The sequence below is a fragment of the Synchiropus splendidus genome, chromosome 1, assembly GCF_027744825.2.
Source record: "Synchiropus splendidus isolate RoL2022-P1 chromosome 1, RoL_Sspl_1.0, whole genome shotgun sequence".
Classification (NCBI taxonomy): Eukaryota; Metazoa; Chordata; class Actinopteri; order Syngnathiformes; family Callionymidae; genus Synchiropus; species Synchiropus splendidus.
The window spans coordinates 26,882,157-26,905,478 of NC_071334.1; the positions used below are offsets into that span (position 1 = coordinate 26,882,157).

General features: G+C 41.7%; 2 protein-coding genes and 1 non-coding gene across 11 annotated transcripts; 2 read left to right on the top strand and 1 right to left on the bottom strand.

Moving 5' to 3' along the window:
* Positions 1–4,037: 4,037 nt before the first annotated feature.
* tha1 (threonine aldolase 1) lies at positions 4,038–9,124 on the top strand. 6 transcript variants are annotated; one of them, XM_053859522.1, is made up of 8 exons: positions 4,634–4,904; positions 5,394–5,498; positions 5,959–6,042; positions 6,467–6,555; positions 6,649–6,834; positions 6,943–7,095; positions 7,197–7,389; positions 7,735–9,123. In XM_053859522.1, the coding sequence occupies exons 3-8, from the start codon at positions 5,991–5,993 to the stop codon at positions 8,040–8,042; spliced, it is 981 nt and encodes a 326-aa protein (XP_053715497.1). In that variant the 5' UTR covers positions 4,634–4,904; positions 5,394–5,498; positions 5,959–5,990; the 3' UTR covers positions 8,043–9,123. The 6 variants fall into 6 exon arrangements, with proteins under 6 accessions (XP_053715453.1, XP_053715462.1, XP_053715497.1 ...); XM_053859513.1 differs by having other exon boundaries at positions 4,636–4,904; positions 5,394–5,494; positions 7,735–8,883; XM_053859478.1 differs by lacking the exons at positions 4,634–4,904; positions 5,394–5,498 and adding an exon at positions 4,038–4,460 and having other exon boundaries at positions 7,735–9,124.
* A 128-nt stretch (positions 9,125–9,252) lies between these two features.
* Positions 9,253–9,334, bottom strand: trnal-uag (transfer RNA leucine (anticodon UAG)). Its single transcript has one exon. It is a non-coding gene; the product is annotated as a tRNA-Leu (tRNA).
* Positions 9,335–9,953: 619 nt separating this feature from the next.
* Positions 9,954–22,905, top strand: eef2k (eukaryotic elongation factor 2 kinase). 4 transcript variants are annotated; one of them, XM_053854035.1, is made up of 19 exons: positions 9,955–10,209; positions 10,940–11,212; positions 11,988–12,047; positions 13,404–13,504; positions 15,521–15,581; positions 15,681–15,718; positions 17,147–17,318; positions 17,821–17,970; positions 18,197–18,329; positions 18,402–18,529; positions 18,776–18,974; positions 19,556–19,620; positions 19,928–20,005; positions 20,580–20,636; positions 21,502–21,633; positions 21,743–21,931; positions 21,992–22,116; positions 22,213–22,391; positions 22,477–22,902. In XM_053854035.1, exons 2-19 carry the CDS (start codon positions 10,952–10,954, stop codon positions 22,584–22,586), a joined length of 2,238 nt encoding a protein of 745 aa, XP_053710010.1. In that variant the 5' UTR covers positions 9,955–10,209; positions 10,940–10,951; the 3' UTR covers positions 22,587–22,902. The 4 variants fall into 4 exon arrangements, with proteins under 4 accessions (XP_053710013.1, XP_053710014.1, XP_053710010.1 ...); XM_053854038.1 differs by lacking the exon at positions 11,988–12,047 and having other exon boundaries at positions 9,954–10,209; positions 22,477–22,905; XM_053854037.1 differs by lacking the exon at positions 20,580–20,636.
* The last annotated feature ends 417 nt before the right edge of the window (positions 22,906–23,322 follow it).

Here is a 23,322-nt window from a genome sequence, read left to right on the forward strand (position 1 = left end):
GTGTGTGTGTGTGTCCTGCATGTGTGAATGAGATGGTTTCCCAGAGAACCATTGATCTGCTGTGAATGCTGGTTTATTGCGAAATGTGCACACCCTCCTCCACCCCCATTCTTAAAGTGAAGAAACCCATTCGGTACTTCAAGGAGGAAACAGGGGGTCCATACTGTGTTTGCTTTTTTTTCTGCGCTCCCACATTGAAAAGCATCTGATCAGCCAATCGCAAGCTGCACAGACAGTGAGCCCCCCAACTGCTGCTGGTTTATAGGGCTTTGCTTCAGAGAAGTCACATGACTTCCCAGAGTGTGTGTGTGTGTGAGAGAGAGAGAGAGAGAGAGAGAGAGAGAGAGAGAGAGAGAGAGAAAAGGATGAGTGGGAAAAGAGGATGATGAAGTAGAGGACGTCTAGGAGGAGTGAAAAAGGGGTCAGGAGGTTGACTGGATTGCTGCAGGGGGTAAACTGAAGGTCTGGTAAGTGAATGAAGCAGAGAGGAAGGTGAAAAAAAGAGTGCAGTTCTGGGAAGTGAAATCTTGGAGGTGATGCTCTATAATTACAGCTGAATGAAAAAGGCGAGAAGTGAATGAGGACACACAGACACACTTACTCACAGGATAATATTCATGCTCTTAATGGTATAGTCAGGAGTCTAGTCTCGTCTCTGATGATACACTGGTCCTCTGCTCCTCATCAGCGAGTTGCCGGTTCAAATCCACACCAGCTACTCCACATTCCTACAAGCAATGAAGCCATTGTGAAACAAAAATGACAGGTCAACGTCTCTAATATCTTACTGCAGAAAGCTCCACCTAAATATTAAAGGCATGTATACATAAGCTGGCAAACAAACACATTCAAACGCTTGAAACACACAAAGAATCACCCATAAATGTGTGTATGAACACTTGAACACGTGGCACTGAATATACACAGACACATTATAGGAAAATGGACCACACACGAACATGTACTCACTCAATCATACATTGCAATTTACAAACACCATCACTTCATACGGGGCACAGCAGCACAAACCATACACACAGAGATGGAGAAAATACGCACATAAATGCACACACTTAGACAAATAGACATTTACATACAAGTCACATATTGAGGTGTGAGTGTGGTGCGTTCACATCACCCATCATATGGTTTTTGGTGAAATGGGAAATGTATCATGTTTTTATTAATACACCATTGCACTGTCCTTTTCCTGTGTGTGCGTGCGTGTGTGTGTGTGTGTGCAAGAAAAATGTACTCAGCCAGAGCATTTCCCCAAAACACCTGTTTTGTTCCAGTCAATGTCCTTGTCATAATGAAAAAGAGTAAGAGAAGAGGAGAGGGGGGTGAATGTGTTCATCTCACAAGAGAAGAGCTCATGTGAGATGAACACATTTGTTTATTCATTCTATTTTCAGCTCAGTGGGTTTATGGTTATTGGAAAGGCGTTGCCGTCTCGCTCCTTCCCAGAAGGAGTCAATATTTCTCCCTCTCCTTCATTTCTCCCGCTCTGCCTTTCCTCCTCTAATTCAATATTTTGTCCAAAATGCCCCTCTCTTTTTCGCATACAGGAAAGGAATGGTTGGGAGGTCACACAGAGCAAATCCACATCTGCAAGGTATGGGCCAGCAGGGAGGCCGGAGAGCTCCAAACATCCCTCCTGCTTCTGCCTCACCGCGGTGCTGCTCGTTTATGAATCTTGATCTGTGTGTGTGTGTGTGTGTGTGTGTGTGTGTGTGTGTGTGTGTGTGTGTGTGTGTGTGTGTGTGTGTGTGTGTGTGTTCACAGCTCTTGTGGGACTCTGGAGACTCACTGTGGCCTTTTATCTATGTGGATGTTTGCTAATGACTTTTAATGGCGACTTGTTATGGCTCGTAAAAAGCTGGCACAGTTACTGGCAGTATCAACTTTAACTACAGACGACGAAGTGGAGATAACACACACTGGGACTTTTATGAAGTGATTAAATATCAATGTGTGTTTGCTGGGGAAGCCTGCTGATGATGTCATGCCACTTGTTACCCTGATCACTAGAGGCAGCACCTTCCCAATAAGACACGGGCCCAAGTTTCATGCAGTGCTCAAGACGAACCTTCTGGTCAGAATTGTGACCTCAAAGTGACAAATCTAAGTAGACTATGTGGAAATATTAGTTACATCTACATCTTTGATGGATCAAGAATTGACCCTCAACAATATTTTGGGGTTGTTGCCTAAAAAATAGTGACACAGGGTTCTCAAATTCAAGGCCTGCGGCCCACAGCCAATATTTTCTCCCCTCAGACAGCAAAGGTTTAAAGCTCCCTTAACAGACGGTTATGAGGAGGGTCTAAATCCAGCTTTTGTCAGTGATGCGCTGTTGTGAAAGATGTGAGAGTGGTCAGACACAGTAATACAAATACAACCAAAACCAGCACAAAAGTGCTAGTGTTACTGCTTAGTGGGTTCAGACCAGACCTGGCTGACTCCACTTCCACATTGTATTTCTGATAAATATAGCAGACAGTGCTAGATTCAGTCGAGTTTCAGCTGGCTCCAGATGTGTGTTTTGTGGGTGAAGGGGTGGCTGGCATGCTTTTTACTTGCGTAAGAGTTGTCAAAGAACAAAGATATCCTGATGTGACCTGTAAGATAAAAAAAAAAAGTAATAATAATGTTAATAATGTGGTGGTTTTGTTAGGACGATTGGCCTGACGTTTGCTCCATGTCGGCGTTTATTACTTTCTATGGAACAATATGTAACTCTTCAGATCGACAGACCAATAAAGCACAAATATCAACACACATCTGTCTAAATAAATGAATGAGCGACTCACTCATAATCGTAATACCGTAATTTCCGGACTATAAGCCGCTACTTTTTTCTCGCGGTCTGAACCCTGCGGCTTATAAAACGATGCGGCTAATATATTGATTTTTACAGGGATATTCCAGTCAATCGGCCACCGATTATGAAAGGATGAACTCGTTGTGAATGCCGACCACTGCCTGTCATTGCCGGTCACAAAATCCGATCACATGTGACAGCAGCCGTTCTGATGAGGCACCGCCCGCGGTTTGTCCGCTCCTCCCTGCCGACTCGCCACTCGCTTGGCAACGGCGTGTCTAATGCGGAAGCTTTTTTCAGTCTGTCATGTCAAGTTTGCATCCTGCAGCACATGCACGTTAAAAGGCGTCAACGCCACGAATTCAATACGATATTTAAAACACCAGCACTTGACGGAGCACAGAGAGTTTTCTGGTGCTCATGAAAGTGAAACTGCAGGAACCAGCGGTCACTCGCGACACTCGCCGGTCTGAGCGTGACGTTCAGAACGCGAAGCATATTGCCCGAGAAATAATCATTAGTTTCACCGCGCCAGATGAGCAGCCTTTCTCGGGTGTCGTTTTAAGACGGAATCAACCGGGACCGAATCCGCTGCAGTCTTGTGTGTGTCAGATGCAGCGTTCGCGGTGAATCTGAAACGTTTGCAACCGTCCAGAGTGAGAACTTTCATGAAAGAGGTTGAAGACAGCTGCTTCAGCTGAGTGCTCTCCCTGTCTCTCGGAGCATCCCGAGTTTTTAGAGTGTAATGAGCATGCTCTTTGCTGGCAAAAATATTGAGCTTCGTCACATCAAACCGATGACATCACGGGCGTTTTATTTACCTTTAAAGCGCTCAAATTGCGCTGTTTTCGCCCGCGTGTCCGCAGCTCTGCTGACAGAGACGATCTACTGAAGGGTGAAAACAGCGCTTTCTGAACACTTTAAATGGAAATAAGATGTGAGGAGTTCATGACTGGAGTTCAGAACATTGGCAAGATTGTTTCATGAGTCAGTCTCTACACTGGACCCCGTTTTCAAAACTAGTACTAGAGGATCGCTAGAAGTGATCCTCATGCATTTTCTGTGGCGCAGACAGCAACGGTGCACCCGCGGCTTATAGAGCGGTGCGGCTTATGTATGAACAAAATCCATTTTCCTTGTTAGATTTGGTGGGTGCGGCTAATATTCCGGTGCGCTCTATAGTCCGGAAAATACGGTACTCCCGTCTTTTTTACATGGCGCCATCATGTGGCTCTTCTGATAACTGCATCCACCGAGGGCTCGGGGATCTATTAACCAACCTGGCGGTCAATGATTGTCGATAACAATGATCGAAGTTCGACTCGCCCATGTTGCTGATTCTGCAGACATATGACTGTCACCATGTTGGTGAAAACTTTCCCCGGCAGGGTTTTCAGACTTTTCCATCAACGTGTTTGCTTAAAAAGCACAATGGCGACGGCTGCCACGACGTGCCCTGCAAGAAGTTACTATAAGGCCCCAAGTTCGGAGCGCACCGGCGCGAGCAGGGTCCGGCAGGTGAAGGTGGTGGACCTCCGCAGCGACACGGTGACCAAACCTGGAGTTGCCATGAGACGTGCGATGTTTGAGGCCGATGTCGGTGATGACGTGATGGGAGAGGATCCGCTCGTCAACGGCAAGTAATGATTCCGCAACGTTAAACTATAAACTACCGCGGTGAAGCCCGCACCCAGTCGGAGTGGCACAGTTCGGTCCTGCGCGTATACATTGCTTATTACGGTTCCGCTGTCATCAGCAGGACCCTCGAGATTAACCTGACAATAAAGGCACTTCAAACCACGTCAGACCCGAGTGTTTTTTAGTTTTGATTTTTTCAATTTGCCTTGTACTTTCAGAACAAAGGTCCCTTGAAAATGCTCATATGGCATATGAAACTGACATAAACTCACAGGAGTAGAATACATGATGAGTACACACTGGAAGTTTCAGGAAAGAGACTGGTATATTTTTGTGTTATATGGAGGATGGCGAGAGCCAAAATCGATCTGTGCCACGAAGAGGTTTTCTGTTAACTATCATGCTCTTCTCTGGTAGTGACAACATGTCAGCATTGTCCTGGGTGAGTGCGCCAAACAGTCCTGGATTTGAAAATGTTATGAATAGTCTCAGTCTGTATTAAAATATGTTCACAAATATTTGATTAACACAACATTTCTGGTTTGGCCCACGCAGTTGCAACAACTTTTTCATATATTTAGTGTATTTGAGTTTATGTTTACACATGCTACCACAAACTCTGTCTCTGTAGCCACTAGTGTATGCAAATATTCAGAGAGATACGTTATATATGTCATTAAGATCAGGGCATGGTTTCGTAATTCTCAAATATTCAGTGGCTACAATTGTGTGACAGCAGTTTAAAGTGGTGTGTCATGTGATGAGCTATTCTTACATAGTGGTGTCACAACTTTAGGAGTGTTGCTGAACTGGTAGAGTTCCAGAGAACTCTGAGTTCTCAGAACAAAGTTCTGATGCAGCTCTCAATGACATTCCAGACCAGTTCCATCCAATAATGTCGCATGACATTCTGTGTTTTCTTTAAATATAGTCCATTTTAATCACAAAATAAAGTTGCATGTTTATGTAACATCTCCTTGAAAGAAGAATCAATGAAGACAAATCAGCTCCCACAAACAAGTACAGACCTGTGTAAGTGAGTGATGCATTTCACAAATATTTAATGCTTTGATTTCTGAAACACTGTTCAATCTTCAATAAAACATGTAATTTGGTATTAATTCTCAAGAGCAGAGCAGGCATGAGCATGTGAAGGAGCAAGTTTAAGAAGCCTGCGGTCTGAACATTTGCTTCAAGAGAAAAGACAAACAATGATGTAACCACAATGTGCAGTGTTTTATTTATCTATCATTGTGCTTCTCAAGAAACCGTCTTCATTTCGATATGTGCTTCCACTCTTACGGTATTTTGTATTGTATTTTACTTTGTCTGTTTACTTTGTTTTTGTCGCAGTTATTTATTATGGTTTTATTTCCCTCCTTCGTAGTTGTGAATCAAGGTTTCAAAAGTTCTGTTTGAAAAATTCAAAATGTGAAAATTCAAAACAGAATCATTCGATCAAATGACACTTTAGTGAAGTTCATTTTTGGTTGCAGAGTTGCAGGAAGTGGCTGCGAAGTTGTTTGGAATGGAGGCAGCCATCTTTGTCCCATCTGGAACGATGGGCAATCTCATAGCAGGTGACCGATTCCTGTTTTCAGCTTTATTGTCATTTATACTACGTTATACTGTATGTTATGTTTCTCTAGAACAAAAATGTTTCGTTAATTAGTGGCATTAAAATGTGCAGTTTCATATAAACATTTATTCATTCGAGTGTATGAGGCCGGCGGAAGAAGCGTTCGTAATGAAACGTTCCTTACAATCCGGACCCACGGCGTTGGTGGTATGGTTGTCAAAGGACGCTCTCTTGTGGTCAACTTTGGGCTCTGCATATCTAGCGACTGTCCGTGGGTGCCAGGTTTTTCGCACAGCTACATTTGAATTCAGATGGAGTTCTTTATTTTGAAATACATTAGCCGTAGTAACATTGGCATAGTTTTTTTTATATCCCTGGTGCTCTATATACTAAAAATCGCATTCCTCCTAAATGTCGGTTCTTAGTGATGGTTCACTGCAAGGAGCGAGGCGACGAGATGATCGTGGGGGATCAGTGCCACATCCACATCTATGAGCAGGGAGGGAGTGCCCAGGTCAGTTTCAGCTCTTCTTGTGCCCGTGTTGAATCCCAGATGAGGCCGTAAAAGTGCCCTTCCCCTTGGTTCACGTGCTTCATGTTGACTCAGCTGGCCGGAGTGCATGCGACAACAGTGACCACGCTTCCTGACGGCACCTTTGACCTGGACCAGTTGGAGTCAAAGATCCGCCACGGCTACCCGGACCCTCACTACCCTCGCACGCGTCTCATCTGCGTCGAAAACACACACAACGTTCGAGGGGGACGTGTTCTGCCGCTCAAATTCTTACAGGAGGTGTGTGTGGGTAGTTCTAGTTCCAGACAGATATTTTCTAATCATGTAGCGTGGCATGATGAGGTTAGGTCAGGGGTCATGCTCCGGCTGGCTAATGGTCATCGCCAGCTGTCTGTGTTAAAGGTTCGCTCCCTAGCTGACAAGCATGGTCTGATGGTGCACATGGACGGCGCCCGGGTGATGAACGCCGCTGTAGCTTTGGGGGTCCCTGTGATGACCGTCCTGCAGCATGTACACACCGTCAGCGTGTGTCTCTCTAAGGTACCTAAGCAAAGTACACTAAACAGTCTGGACACCGCGTGGATTACTAGTCACCCTCAGTGGAAGACATACGCGTCGTTGATGTAGATTTTGTTATCCAGGGTCTCGGTGCGCCAATTGGGACCATGCTGGCCGGACCCAAGGACTTCATCAGCCACGCAGTCAGGTGTCGTAAGGCTCTGGGCGGTGGGATGCGTCAGACTGGGATTCTGGCTGCAGCTGGAAAAGTGTCCCTGCTGGACATGGTGGAGAGACTGAAGGAGGATCATCTAAATACGAAAACATTTGCTGAGGGTGAGCTCACCAATCTGCCTCTATCTATCCTTCTTTTGCTGAATTGTGGAAGGCTCTTTGTTTAGGATTGGACTCTCACGATTCTAATGCTGGGCCCCATAGCTCCGGTGTGAAAAAAAAAATCATCTTTGATATATATTGTGTAATATTTTTTAACAATGTAATCTAAGATGGTGGATTTCATATATTTTCCCATGATTATGTATCTTCTTGCTCACACAACAGGTTTATGAAGGTAACTTAAAAGTCCTCATTGATTTCTTCAGAACAAATCAAGATGCTACAGTGTTTATTGGTTCTAATTGAATGGTGCACAAAATGACTTGATTTTCCTGTGTCTCTCAGCTTTGTTGGCGGGCGACGACTCTCCGTTCGCCTTCGACTTGGACACAGTGGAGACAAATATCCTGCGTTTCAGACTGAAACCTTCCACCCTGTCCTCCGCAGACTTCTGCGCTCACATGGCTGAGGTGGGAGAGGGAGAGGAGGAGGCTCTCGGACAGGGAATACGAGTCCTCATGTTCCCACAGTACGGTAATGCTGTTAGGGCTGTGTTCCATCTGGGGATATCAGCTGAGGACACACAACTGGCCATCCAAAAAGTGAACTTTGTGGTTTCGCAGTTCAGGAAGGGTGCTCTCAGGTCTACTTAAAAAACGAAACAGAAGAACATGCTGTTGATGTGGAAGTTGATGACAAAAAATGGGGAGGATTGTGAAAAAGGCTCGCTTTGATTTGGTGTCCCAAAACTTTCTGTTTTCTTTTTTTTAATCGTGAGTACAAATGTGGTTTTATAACAGTTATTAGATGAGATGAGATGAGATGTCCTTTATTTGTCCCAAAGAGGGGAAAGCAGCTGTAAGCAAAGATACAAAGACAACAAAAACATAAAAGACACACACCTACCAACAAAGATGAACGCAGAGCAACAGCAAACATAAAACACAAAGCTGTCACATTTTGCACATTTACACAAATGACCTAAATAGAGAATACATAATATAAATAATAAATGGTCTCAATAGATAATAAATAAACAAATGCTCAACAATGGACACCAGTCAGTGAGATTTTACGGTGAGATTTATTATTTTGTTAAGGTTTTTGGGCAATAATGGTAGACATATATAACATAGAGAAGAACTTGCATGTTCTCTCTTATGACAGTGTTTTATCTTTCTTCTTTCTTTTCATTTCAGTCTTACTTATTTCACTTATGTCAGTTATATACCTAGCAGGTTTGTGGATGAGTGACCAAGCTGGTGATGCCTTGCAAAACCATACTTCCAACCATATTCAACTTTACTCCTTTTTAAACCAGTAAAAATGTATTTGGGTGTATAGGCCGGTCGGAATACTACTATATGTTTATAAACTGCAAAATAAATATGAATTTAGAGAAATAAAAGTGGAACTTGTCATGTTCATTAATAAGTATTTAGATTTTCCATGCTTCCATCCTTCTATTTCAAATTCTGAGGACGATGCCTTTGCTGTTGACAGTTCTTTAGTCTTAAGTCTTTTAGTCCTCAAGTCTCTTCGTAAAGTTGTGGCATGTCTGTGTCAGTGAAGAACTTTTTGGGCTCCATGTGTTTGTGTACCTTCCAATACAAGCATGTGCATTTGTTGAGTTGCCAAGAGAGCCTGGTCTTCAGGAACTGGAAAAATGTGCAAAACACAGTGTGCAGGACATCAGGTGGATTTGTCTTTTATTACAAAGGAACAAAAATGGGGAAGTTTTAAATTGACTCTGAATCGTATTGAATGAGAATCTTGATTCTTATCAGAATAAAGTTTTTTAACAATTCATTAGAGGCACTATATTGGACAACTAAAAACAAATACGAAATGTGTATAAAGATTTGGCAGCGGTGGGATTCGAACCCACGCCATCGAAATGACTGGAGCCTAAATCCAGCGCCTTAGACCACTCGGCCACGCTACCATGAGGCCATGTGGTACGATCTGACGGTTTAATCTTTAACGGTTCTGATCGTAGCATTTAGTTTACGTTTTTGTCTTTAAACAAAATGCTTTTCCTCCAGTCGGGACACACGGCTATATTGAATAATGCCTAAGGTCTATTCTGGCATGATGGTACAACAATACACTGAGCGTTGCGGCCTTGAACGCACCATGCCAAAACGAATATCGCTATGAAGTCTGAAGTGCACACTCATGTCATGTATGATTTCATTAGGGGTTGGATTCGATTCAAAACATGAATCTAGTTAATTAGATAATTTGTGATTTATTAATCTCAATTAATCGCAGTTTAATGGTATAACAATATTTGCCACAAGAAGCCACATTTTTCAATTTGAATGAATTTGGTATATGAGTGAATCAAATGATGGATCCATACATACATTTAAACAACAAAATATTGTTTATTTTGCATCAGTTTGACAACAGCACAATAAATCACGATGGTGGCTATATTCAAGTTTTTATATCACCTTATTTAAACTAAAGCTCTTTTAATGTCTTTAATGCGTTCCTCTGTTAATAACAAACCGCCGGGACTTTTTCCTATGATCATAAACGCAACGCAGGAAGGGGCGTGTCTGTCTGAGCGCGATGTAGTACGTGCTGCGGCCCTAAGTCACTGTGGTGGACCGAAACACGAAGCACCTCCTGCTGTCTGTCAGTCGCTATCTGGGTCCACTAGGGCTCTCTGGAGAACCAGGAGCGACCCACCGCCGTCTGTCCGGACGGGACAACAACTTGCAAGAGTAAACGAGGGAAGGAGCGTGCAGCCTGGCAGATACTGGCACAGCCTGTCAAGATCAACTGATTTGTTTGCTTCCTGTTTATCAGGTTAGTCTTTGTTAAAAGCGTTTTAAATTATATTATATGAACAGTGCATCGTTCGAATTTGATTGCGGAACATTCCTTTGCAACGCGATGTATGTAATGTAATCGTCACCATCCATGAGGGTCTGCATGTTTTCCACTGTAGCAGCGACATCGCGGCCGCAGTGGAGGAACTTGGTGTCCTTGGCTTCACTCGCACTTGTTATACTGCACCTATATACAGCACTTCTTCATAAAATAATCCAAATGATTTTCACGATCATCAAAACCTCTTCCTCATTTGGGAAAAGTTTAATCATTTTATTTGGCTATGCGCATTTTGTTTATGATCGCGTGGTCTGTAGTTCTTTAATCTGAAATTTAGAAAAAGCGTTATTTATATCTTCTGCTTTGTTACACAACAGCCCAAGAGCTACTCATTAACAAGTTAGAAATGAAAAAAACAAGTCTCTACAAAATGGAGAATGAAGTGGCAGTCAGTAGCATTGCATTGATGGCAACTGAACTGGCTGCAGGGTTGAATCCTTATCAGCGTTTTATTTTACATATGCTAATAAGTAAAAAGTTTGCATTTTTCACGTGTGAATTTGAAAATAACCCATCGTAAATGCATTTGGCTGCCCATATTAATGAAATGATAATAATACATGTTCATGTGTGTATTGCTGAAGTGCTTCTCGGTTAACCGCATCTTCCAATAAAGGCATTAAATGATTTTTAACTTGTTCTCCAGCTTCTGACCATTATGGAGGACGAGCTGATGTTCTCCATGGAGGAGGATGGCAGTGCCAAGAGACCTGCTGCCCAAGGTCCTGCCCCCAACCAGCGAGCGTCTTCCCTCAGCGACGCCAACGCCAGCGACGATGAGGACGATGAGGACGATGAGGATTTCTTTATATGTCCCATCTTGGATGATTCAGCCAGAGAAATCTGTCACTACATGAAGTCTCTGGCCTACACCCGCCAACTGTCCGATTCTCTTCCCAAAAACACCTTTACATACAAGGTGAGTACCTGGTGGGGAGCACGTGACTCGCACAATTGTTGTCACCAGGATAGGTTTACTAATGCACTTATCGTTTCTAAATTTAAACAGCAAATATTAGTTGTAGAAAGAAAGGCTAAATTATTCAAGACATGAAGGATAATGACATGCTGGATAAATCAGAGAGGAAGTAGAGTCAGGTCATGACAGCTTCCCAGTTTGTTTACCTTTGAACTGACTCCAGTCAAACATTTGATTCGCCCAAAAACTGTAAAGCCCTTTATTTGTTGAGACTCTCACTTGTATAATTAGCGTCTTCATTAGCGCGGCACGTCAGTAAGCAATGCTGAAAACACAAACACACAAATCATTGAAAATAACTGAATGCAAGAAAATGAGATGCTGTGTTTGTGTGCACACAGTGACAAGTGCACATTGGGAACTGGACCAAAAACAAAGCCTGTTTTTGTTTAGCTCTGAACCTCGTTGCGTTTATATCCTTCTGCAATTTTCGGTCTGACTCACTTGCTCCCTTATAAGGACGCTTGCTGTCGCTGGCCTCCATATTCATCATTCGACTGTGTTTATTTATGAAGAATAATAAGATAGGGGAACCGGAAGTTGCAGAAGTCAGTTCATTGTTCATGTGGTTATGCTATTTATAGACATGTCTATAGACCTTTTTGCTATTGTCAGAACAGGATAGTTAATGTGTATCGTATGTTTATTGTGAGCTAACAGTTCTACTGCCAATCCGTGTTTCAATGTCTGTCTGCTTGTCTGCTTTTTTGACTAGAGTGAAACAGAAAACCAGGCAGAACCTCGCTCATACAGGGTTTTGTCTGAGAGTGCACGGGTATGTGTAAGATCCGTTGTTACCTTCCGTCTTCTTCTTCCCAGGAACATCCACTCTTTTCCCTTTGCTGTCATTGGCTTTCCTTTTTATTTGCATTTCCCCGCGTTGCTAATTCCTCCATTTTTTTCATTAACCCTTTTAAAGCTTGAACCATCCAAATGTATTTCATTTGATAACAAACTAAAACACAATAACACACAAATATATCAAACATATCTGATGATTTCAATTTAATTATTTATGTATTGACAGCTGATGCTAAGAGGTTCAATATTAAGAGAAAATTAGCAATTTATTTTAATTTGAATCCAGCTCAGAGCACCTGCCTTATTTTGGACGAGAAGTGGGAGATAGTGGGTTGTTTTGTTTCGTCTTGTTGTTTTTGCGTCTGCTTTTGCTGCGTTCATTTGTAGTGTCTTGTTTGTCTAGTGAAGTTGTGATGCCTTGTTTGGTCTTGTTTTCTTGTGTTGCTTTGACTTGCTGTGTTGTGTGCCACTGAAACATGTTGCTGTCGGGTCATTCATGTCTTTGGCTTAGCGTTGTGTCTTGTGCTGTCTTCACATGATCCCTGTGTCATGTCTTTTTGCGTTTTGTCTGTCAAGTAACCTGGTTGAATTAACTTGAAGACGATTCAAATTCATTCCTGTACACTGCTTGCAGGTGCACATAAAAAAACAAATTATTATTAAAATCAAATGAATCAGTTGAAGAGCAGGATGTGTACTCGATGGTCACAAGAAATGCAGCAGTAGTCGAACTTTCTAACATGAGACATGCCTTGTGACTTGACACTGGGTCCTTTTTAAAAACACCAGCCTTCATATTTCATCTCCTGGAATCTTGACGTGTGGACTACGTGCGGCACATGATGAACTTGCTGCTGCCGGCTCAGATTTCTACTGACACTCATAGAGCATGATCTTCTGAAATTACCATTGATGAGTGGAGCAATCCTCACAAAAAGCATAAGCATTTTATCAAAAGATTAAATTGAAGTATTTGAACTTTCCGGTGGAGTATTAAATAGAAGCACAATAACATCTGCAGTAAAGTTTTTTTGACAAATTCTCGAGGTACGTACGAGCACAACGTAAATGACTTTGAAATTAGACATACGTTTTAACCAGTATTATGAGATTAAATGTGTGATCACTGCTTCATCTCTGTTTTGCTCTCCACCCCTTCTGTCTGCATCCCTCTCATTCTAATGAGTCAGCAGTTCTGTAGAAACCTCCCGTTTACTTTGGTGTGTCCTGGAGTTTGTTAGGTGTTGTAATTCCACTTCCAGCAGCTTTTAGCTGATTAAATACAAACCCAAAACCTTCTCTCCGATAAGACTTTTCTCTTCCATTCCAGGCGGCTTGGAAACATGCCATCGAGAAAGCCAGGGCAATGCCGGACCCCTGGGCTGAGTTTCACCTGGAGGACATTCAGACTGAACCCTGCGTTCGCTACAGGTCTGACATGATGCAACGAATGTGGGGCTCAAATGCTCGTGTAGGAGACGCACATGTGGGTGCACCATCCATCTTTGTCCACGTGTCTAAGCTGGGGTGGGAGTGGCAGCCCTCCCCCAGAAACCTCCTTTAGAAATCCAAACAATGACCTGAAATATATCCCTATCCATGTATTGTGAGTAAATAAACTCACTACGGCTGCCACTAATCCTATTTCCCGACCAGTCTGTTATCACAGTAGGCCACCCCCAAAAAGTAAGAGTGGACAGCATAGCAGATAACATTCCCCAGGCCTTTTTGGTTCCTATGTGTGTGTGTGTGTGTGCTTCTCTTATGCAATCTGCAGTGTCAGGACTTGCCTGTAAAGTGAGAGGGGATTGTCTGCAGCAGGAGTTGGCCTCTTGTTTTCACTTCATGTGCTAATTTTACTCTCAAGTAATTTAACTCCTCCTGTTGTCCCAAGCATCCAGCCAATAGAATCTTGTGCACCAAGACTGGGCAGAGAGAGCGAGGGGGGGGGAGAGAGAGAGAGAGGTGCATGTCGTGTTGTTAAACAACCTGATGATCAAATGAGGTTAAGTGGAGATTAAAAAAAATAGCAGTTAGAAAAGAGGCCATATGAGCACAGAGAATTCCAAAATGCTTTTTTTTTATATTGGAATCAGATTATATATAAGAGAGAAAAAACTATTTCCAATGACTTCGACAAGAGACTGTGCCAATCCTCCCCATTCCTTGTCTGCTAGCTTGGAAACCAACTACTGAAGGAGCCAATTTCAACTTCTTGTACTTTGACCTAAGCTCAGTTGTTTTATTTAAATGTAGGCTCAGATATGTGGAATCGTCTATGACCAATAGGCACAACTACGGCTCTGATCCTTACTTATCCTCCAACTAGCAGCCTCCAGTTCAGCTTATCCTCGAACAACCTTGCACTTAGGTGCTCCTACTAGAATTAAGCAGCCCATTTGAGAATGCATCATAATATAGGATGCATTGGTTGTTGATTTAAAATGTGTTTGTGCAGGATAATGAGTTATATAAATGAATATGTTGTATGTGATTTGGCCAGCATGGTGGTGCAGTGGCTGGTGCTGACTCTCTGTGTGTATTCTCCACATAAATGTCATTTTCCCAGAGGTCACTCAGGTTTCCTCTCGCTGCCCAGATATTGGTCTAAGGTTAAATTGTCTCTAGGTGTTTTTTTTTGTCTCAGCACCCTTTGTCGCTGGGATTGGCTCCGTTCCCTGTACTGCCCACTAGGGAATGAAAGCTGAATGTTGAGCTCTTTCACTTATTTCGATTCCTATTGAAACCTAAAAATAGTTTGGAAATATTTTTTTAAAAGCCTTCTCGCTCCACATAGAGTAATTTAAATTAATTTATTTAATTCTTACCTTTTGTTGTGTGAAAACACCATAGGGCTGAACAGGGGAAAGTGAAGGCTTCATGATGGAAATCGACAGAGAACAGAGATGGGTGCCAAACAGCGACATGGAACTCCTTGTGCACGTTTAGAAACTGATTTACCCTTGTGGGAATTTAATCTGGATGTTCTCTGGCTCTTGTAACCGTCCATGTGACCACATTTGCCCACAGGCGCACACAAAGTTCATAGTTCATCTGCTGTCATTTATTTCGGTTTTAGCAGAATCGAAAAACATCAACAGACAAGTTTCATTTACATTTTTTGTGTAGTTTTTTTTTTTCACTGGTAAAGCAACCAGTTCACTATCCAACAAAGTTAGCTTACTGTTTACTTAATTTTTTTTTTAAGTTATTTTTGTTTTATTTTGTTATTGTTGATGTTAGCATTATGGGGACAAACTGTTCATAGTAAAGTAATGAGATTTTAACAATGATACTTATGACATTGTATGCTGAGACATAGAGCTCAAATTATGCAAAATCAGATAAATACTACAATGTTTATATTATACGGGGATACTGTTGAAATTGTTCCTTTGTTTTTGAAAGACTATGTGAATCTAAAGCACCATCATCTGTTTTCAACAGGTATAATGCCATCACCGGAGAGTGGATTCAGGACCAAGTCCACATCAAGATGGCAGCTCAGGTACTTTTGATTAGAATCAAACAGATCAGATGTTTCTTTTTTTTTTTTTTTTTTTACATTTTCTGGAATAAGATTTCTTCTTCCTCTGGTTTCTAACAGCCCTTTGGAAAAGGAGCCATGAGGGAGTGTTTCAGAACGTGAGTGCAACAGTTATGAAGACAAATCTAAAGGCCTATTTATGTTTCCTTTACGTATGAAAATATACCCGTCCTTTTCAGTCAGTGTTGTCGTCTCTGACCACATGCTTCCAAACGTTCCTTATGTTGGTATTGCTGTTCACCTATATATCCAATGGGGCGGCAGCCCAGAGTCAAAAGTTAAAGACAACAACAAATTCCAAAATAAGTATTGATATTATTGTACGTCTTGCACAAAAGAGGAAACAGAGGCAGCATTGTAGGAGGTGGTGGTCGGTGAGGCCGTTACATGCAATGTCAGACTGTCCGCAATTGTTGTGATTAATTATTGAATTAATGAATTTTAAATTTCACTCTTGGGCTGTCGCAGTATGCAGGTGTTGACAATAGTCGCATTGTTAAAAATAAAAAAAAACCATGTTAAATGTATGTGATTTAATATGGTTCAAATGAACCATTGCCACACACATTTGTGTTTTCTGCATTCGCAACTTTTTTTTCCCTCCTGCTTCATCTGCCTCTTGAGGCGCCCCAACCTCCCCCTACTTGAAGTCAAACACCATAGCAGCTGCACATGGACACAACTGCATGGGTGGCAGCTAAGGAGTGTTGCGATTGAGAGAGGTGTCATGACAATGCAGGGTAATGCAGTTAGTAGCACGACTAAGCCTGCATGTAGCAGTTAAGCTGGCAAAAAAATGTCAGAGCGGATATTTCTGTTAAAAGTGTTGAGCTAAAGTTTTTTTTTGTCAATTGCACTGAAATGCTAGCTTCACTGCTACCCATAAATTGTAATGGATACAAATTTCGTTTGTCGCAATGTCTCCGTAAACGTGCATTTTGACTGTAATTTTGCAGATGATATTTGATGATATTCCAATAATATTGTCATTTTTCCCCAGGACAATAGCATTGAGTGAAAATTTGATAATGTGACAGCTCCAACACATTCATTCATTCATTCATTCATTCATTTATTCATTCAATGATATTTAACATCTGTGCTAGTAGGACTTGTGCAAATTGTTAATAATAAAATATTTGATCTCACTATTTTGCAAAATATTACCTACCAGAAAACTGTGCTCGGGTGATGTGATCTTGCTGACTAAAAGAAACTGAAAGGGCATTCTTCTACCCTGCTCTGTAAATTCAGTGTCTATCTTGCCTACAGATTTAGGTTTACATGACACTGCAGTGTGACAGTTAGAGGGACAACAGAGTGATTGTTCAAGTTAAATCCCCTGTAGCCGAGTGCAGAAGCAGCGCTGGCTGATAGAAGGGCTCCAGCCGCCCACAAGCCCAAACAAGTTGAAGCCAAAAATACACACTGAACGCTTTTCTCTCATCTCTATACGCTTCACATTTCACAAGCCGAATTCTGTGAATGTCATCTCTCACTATAAATCTGTGGTCTTCCTCCTGCAGGAAGAAGTTGTCCAACTTCTCCCACAGCAGCAACTGGAAAGCTGCATCTAATTATGTTTCCAAACGCTACATGGAGAACGTGGCCAGAGACGTTTACTTTGAGGACGTGCGACTGCAGATGGAAGCCAAACTCTGGGGGGAAGAGTACAACCGTCACAGGCCTCCCAAACAAGTAAATCCATTTTCCTTCACCAATGCCTGGCGCCAGATATTCTTCCATACTTGAGCCACACAGACCTCATGGGTTACATGAAACATTAGCAGATTTGGTGTTTGTGATATGTCGAAGATTTGGTTGATAGGAATATAGATTTTGATACAGGTGTCACAAGGGGCAGAGCTCTTGGAACCAAAGGTGGAGAAAATCTGACCCCGTGATTTTACTATTGGAGAGAGTCAGTTCATGCGCAGGGATCATCACAGTCTTCCACTGTACAGACACAGCCCTTCAACTGCACTGATTCTTTGAATCTCTTCTGGAAACAGAAGAAGTGTGACAAAGTAGTTATAAGATGATTCGATCAGTCAGTTACTGAGTGGAAAAATCGCATGTTGAGCAAAGCAAAACAGGAACTTTGGATTACTTTTTGACTTCATTAACATGTAAAAAGTGTACAGATAAACAGCCACACCCAAGATTAATTGACCATGTATTGCATTCCTAAACTGCCTAGGTGGACATCATGCAGATGTGTGTGATGGAAATGATCAACCGACCTGGGAAGCCACTCTTCCACCTGGAGCATTATATCGAGGGCAAGTACATCAAGTACAACTCCAACTCAGGATTTGTGCGGGACGACAACCTCAGGCTAACTCCGCAGGTGAAATGAAAATAGTTTTATCATTTTGCATATTTTATAAATAGTTACACCACTGGAGCCTGTAATATTACAAGCTTTTTTTCTCTTGATACTTGTATTTTTACTTTAGTAATTTACATAAAACAAAAACACAACCTATTTTTGTGACTTTTTATATTGTCACATGTCTTTTTCAAACAAAAGTAACTGTCATGAACATACCATCCCTCTCTTTGTTGACGCTCAGGCCTTCAGTCACTTCTCCTTTGAGCGGTCAGGTCACCAGCTGATTGTGGTGGACATCCAGGGGGTGGGGGATCTCTACACCGACCCTCAGATCCACACCGAGAAGGGGACTGACTTTGGCGATGGGAATTTAGGTGGAGACACCCCTTAAATTCCACAAAGATTTGCCACTGTCATTTATGTGTGTTCTTCCTGTTGTGATACAGGAGTGCGGGGGATGGCGCTTTTCTTCCACTCACACCTGTGTAACAAAATCTGCAAGAGCATGGGTCTGGCACCTTTTGACCTTTCACCGGCTGAGAAGTCCCAGATGGACAGCACTAACAAACTGCTGGTAACTCCTGGGTTTTAGCTTTGACCAGATAAACGCTAGTTTTTGACACACATGTTAAACTGAAGAACACACACAGATATATATATATATATATCTTATACTTGTTCATGTCACTGATGATATAGTTGACTTAGTGCTTCAAATGGAGCTGGATTAAATCTTTTAGGATTACACCATACTTACATACATTGACAAGTGCTGAATACTGTGCGGTCTTCTGAGACTGTTTTCTGCTTTTTGATGTAGAAATCGGCAAAGACGGTGCTGCGAGGCTGCGAAGAGATCTGTGGTTCACCTCGTGTTCGTACCATGTCAGGGAGTCGCGCTCCTCCTCTGCTCTCACGGCTCTCTGAAACATCTTCAGCGGACGAGAGTATGAGCGATGTGGACTCCATCCCCTGTTCTCCCTTTGATGCACCCGGTTCTGTGGGCAAGTCTCCTGTGGGTATGTTTGGGGAATTTTGTTTCCACTATAAAATAGATGTCAAATTGGTCGTTTAAAACCTTGCAGCACGAGCATTTCCACTATATAGAGCACACTAGTATAGTCACACCCACTAAATTTAAAAGAAAATAGCTTGTAAATACATAAGCCACGCTGGTCTATAAGCTGCAGGTGCTGGGGTTTGTGAATGTATAGGTTGTTTTATCCGAGGCCAGACTTGTCCAACATGAAGCCTGTAGACCGCACCCAGCTCTTCAGCTTTAGCTTCATAATACTAGATAATACATATACTATTTACAACTTTTTTAAACTCTCCTCTATTGCAAGTCCCATAATGCACTGCAACAGTTGAAGCTTTTTTAACATGAAATATCACAGGAATCAAGTTTGAATTCCCAATGAAACGTGGTTAACTTCAGAAAAAAGTGTTTGCTAAGTCATCGAATGATTTCTTTGGGATTCCTTCAGCATTTATGACTCCCATTCACTCTTGCTATCTTTATTTATATGTATTAATATAACCAGACAATGATAAAACAGGAACTAGAGGTTCAATAATTTCCTCCTCTTGTTTATTTCAGCCGTATCATTTGCTGGAACGTTCGAGCATGACAGAGTCAATAACAACAACATGGGTGAACACAAGGTGAGCGTGCTGCTGTTCTGTTGTCCCTGCTTGCTGAAGCAGACCAGAGTGTGAACAACATGTTCTCCAGTATGAGATAATGGGCCATGAAATATTACACTTTTTTTTGTACAAATACCAATTTAAGTGTTAAGTCAATGCCCAACCATTAAAAAATGGAGTATGAATACTTATTTCTTTTGGATTTTTTTTTCAATTTCAAGTATAAATTTCACATCCAGACTTCCAAGTTTCTAATTGGGAGACAGATTTCCGGGGGTCATCTCGTCTCAACATGCTAGTATGAGTTTGATGTTACTCCTTTCAGGAATCTGACAGTGGTGGGGACAGTGGGTACCCCAGCGAGAGGAGGAGTGAGGGAGATCCAAATGATCACATGGACGGGGTGAGTGGTGAGACTTGACCTTCATGTGGTGAAATTCTTAATCATCAAACATCGAACAGTGAAATAATGCAGACGATCCAGTGTTTGGATGAGTTAAGAAGCCCACTTCAGTCAATAGTTATCATGAAAAACACATCTGACAAGGACGTGAGAACATTGCATTATTTATGTTCAATAGTATGGTTGGTCAATATTTTAATTGTAGAAATGTAGCGATGATGGCAATGAATTTAATTGGACAGCAGGTGTCAGTAGTGGTCCAGTATTCGCTCATTCATTGTGGGAGGGAAGAAGAAAGCTAGTGAATTTTTTCTTTTTGGTTTGTCTTTGTTATGTCTTCTATATTATCGAATAGCATCACTTCTGTTCTAAAAAGAACTTTGATTTGAGGTTTAAAATAAATACATGACACATTGGGTTTTTAGTGGGCTTTATTCTTTCCCCTTTTTTCTGGATGCTTCATAAGAAGATGGGAGTCTCACGTCGCCGCATTTATTGTGAACATTCTTTTCCTCCGTATGGAATTCTCTCTCCTGCCTGTTGGGGTCGTAATGCATGTTGTATTATCACGTAGGCTCATCATCGCTACCAAAGACATTATTCCGAGTCGGATGACGACAGTATCAGAAGGGTAAACTATCATAGTCAACAGTGTGTTCATCATAATCACCATCACTAAGTTGCTTTCTCACATGTTTGGATCCACTTTTCCTTTTTACCTCGTCACAGCCTTCCATCTAAACTTTCTCCTGATCATCTTTGTTTCCCTTAACTAGAGGAAGATGGTAGCTCCACCCAGAGTTTCTGCAAACTCTAATAATTTGGACGATGAAAGGGTGATTATTTGCATGGAGAATTAAAGCGGTGCATCTGTGGTGTTTACACGCACCTGTACTGCGCCCTTTGAAGCATTTTTTCTCATGTAATACATCTTTAAGTCTATATATTTTACCTGAAAAAAATAATTTGTTGAATTTGCTTATAAAGATGCCTACGTGCATGTTTTGGAATTGGAAATAATTTTAAATGCTTTGGCATTTATCTTTAGCATTTATATTACGTTTTATATACGTTTTATATACGTATTATATACGTATATATATATATATATATATATATATATATATATATATATATATATATATATATATATATATATATATATGAAATTATTTTATTCAAGTTCATTCTATTCTCCACATGTATTAAAACATTATCTTTCCAAGGCTGCATGTATAAAAAGCTTCTATTGAAAGAGCCACAGCTTTTGTCACTGCCGCAGGTTTGGATGCGCACAAGTCTGAATATTGAATCTGCAGAAAGAAGTCAAATGTGGAACTGAAACACCATCTACCTCTTATTTCTACCAACTTTTGCTTGCATGCATGTTTTCTTGTGCTGTGTTTTTCTTCTGAAGCTGTTTGTGTAATTATTTTCCCATCATGCTGACATCATCTCTGGTGTGGATCATGATGACCAACTGTGTCCATCCTCAGATGACAGAGGAGAAGTGGAGCTTCTTCCACTCATCTCGCTCTCACGTTCACCGGCCGTCCTGTGTGGCCACGGAGGTGGAGCGCATCAACGCGCTGCTGCAGAAGAAGATAGGACAGTCCATTCTGGGGAAGGTAACAGAATTGCTGAGATCTGTATTGAAAATTAAACAGGACATAGTAAGACGGTAATGCATGCTATGGCAGAATCAGATTGCCAGAAATTCTGTTACTCTTGGCACAGGTCCACTTGGCCATGGTCCACTACCACGAAGCGGGCCGGTTCTGCGAGAAGGATGAGCAGTGGGATCGGGACTCGGCTGTGTTCCATTTAGAGAGAGCAGCCCAGTGTGGTGAGCTGGAGGCCATCGTGGCTTTGGGTCAGTGCTACCTACAACTGCCCCATCACATCCTGGACGACGTGGAGCTGGAGGTACTGAACTCTCCATCTCGACGTCCATGATGACTTTTAACATGTTTGTGTTTTTGGAAGGATAACGCAGGAAACAGGATGAAGGGGTTCAAGTTCCTGCTGCAGGCCGCAGAGGCTGGTGACCGCTCGTCCATGATCACTGTGGCCAGAGCCTTTGATACAGGCATCAATCTATCATCGGACAGGTCGGTGCTGAATTTGTTTTCTCCAAGATGCTCTTGACGCTCTTTTCAAGAGAATTGGATTCAATGCCACTCTCTTCTTGTTGGTCACCCTGACAGGAAGCAAAACTGGGAGGAAGCCATTCACTGGTACGACAGTGTGTTGAACATGACAGATGATGATGAGGGTGGGGAGTACGATGGGATGCAGAACGAGCCACGATACCTGCTTCTGGCCAGAGAAGCCGAAATGTATCAAGACGGGGGCTACAGCTTGACAGCGGATCCTCAGAAAGCAGGTACAATCTTGTATTCTCTCACCTATTTCTACTGTATTTTCATACAGCTCATCTCAAACACAACCATCGTTTTCATCTTGTCCAGGTGATTTGTTTACAGAAGCCGCTGAGGCTGCCATGGCAGCCATGAAAGGTCGTCTTGCTAACCAGTACTACATGAAGGCTGAAGAGGCGTGGGCACTCGTGGAGGAGTAACACATGGCTGATGTCAAAGGAATTAACTGTTCAGTCCAACGTAGTGAGGACTCTTCCTGAATACTTAACGTTTACATATTTTTTATTACAGTTTTTGCTAACGGTGCTCCGTATGTCTGAGTTTGTGTGTGTGACATGCCATCTTTTGTCCTGTGTGGAACTCTTCCCTTCGTTTTCTCTGTTCATGTGAGAAAGGAAGGGGTGAAACTAAAGAAAAAGAGTTTGCTGACTTTGCTGCTGGAATGAACATGCATTTACATGGATGAATGTAAGAAAAACAAAGAATTAAAGCGTTGCTTTTATGAAAATGTGTTTTTGTTGTCCTATTCTTGAGATCATATGAATATCAGTTAAGTTTTACTTCAAAATTTACAGTCCTTGATTCTTAGATCATTTTGTTTCATAGGTACCATATATACAAATAACGATAATATATTAGCACAAATACTGTTGTGCCACACCAGCACTTTCATTTGTTTAAATATGAAGAATAAGTCTCCTACGGTCTTTATTTGATCCATATAGGTTGTGGTTATTTAGAGATTGATTTCACATAAAGCTTTATAAGGCTGTTCATTTAAACCTACATAGTTTGCTTACATCTCAAAGTGAAATAAAAAAAAAAAAGACTATGCAGTCCTCCTAGCACAAGAATAAAAAAAATAAAAAATTATGAATGCAAATACTAAAAGAAAGGAAAATAAAAAGAAGATGACACACAATTACACATTTATAC

Coding starts and splice junctions, on each gene's coding strand:
- eef2k (XM_053854035.1), top strand. CDS start 10,952: ATGGAGGACGAGCTGATGTTCTCCATGGAGGAGGATGGCAGTGCCAAG. Junction 13,505..15,520: donor GAACCCTGCGTTCGCTACAG/GTCTGACATGAT, acceptor TGTTTTCAACAG/GTATAATGCCATCACCGGAG. Junction 21,634..21,742: donor GACAGTCCATTCTGGGGAAG/GTAACAGAATTG, acceptor CTCTTGGCACAG/GTCCACTTGGCCATGGTCCA.
- tha1 (XM_053859478.1), top strand. CDS start 4,175: ATGACTGTCACCATGTTGGTGAAAACTTTCCCCGGCAGGGTTTTCAGA. Junction 6,043..6,466: donor GATGGGCAATCTCATAGCAG/GTGACCGATTCC, acceptor GTCGGTTCTTAG/TGATGGTTCACTGCAAGGAG. Junction 6,835..6,942: donor CGCTCAAATTCTTACAGGAG/GTGTGTGTGGGT, acceptor GGTCATCGCCAG/CTGTCTGTGTTAAAGGTTCG.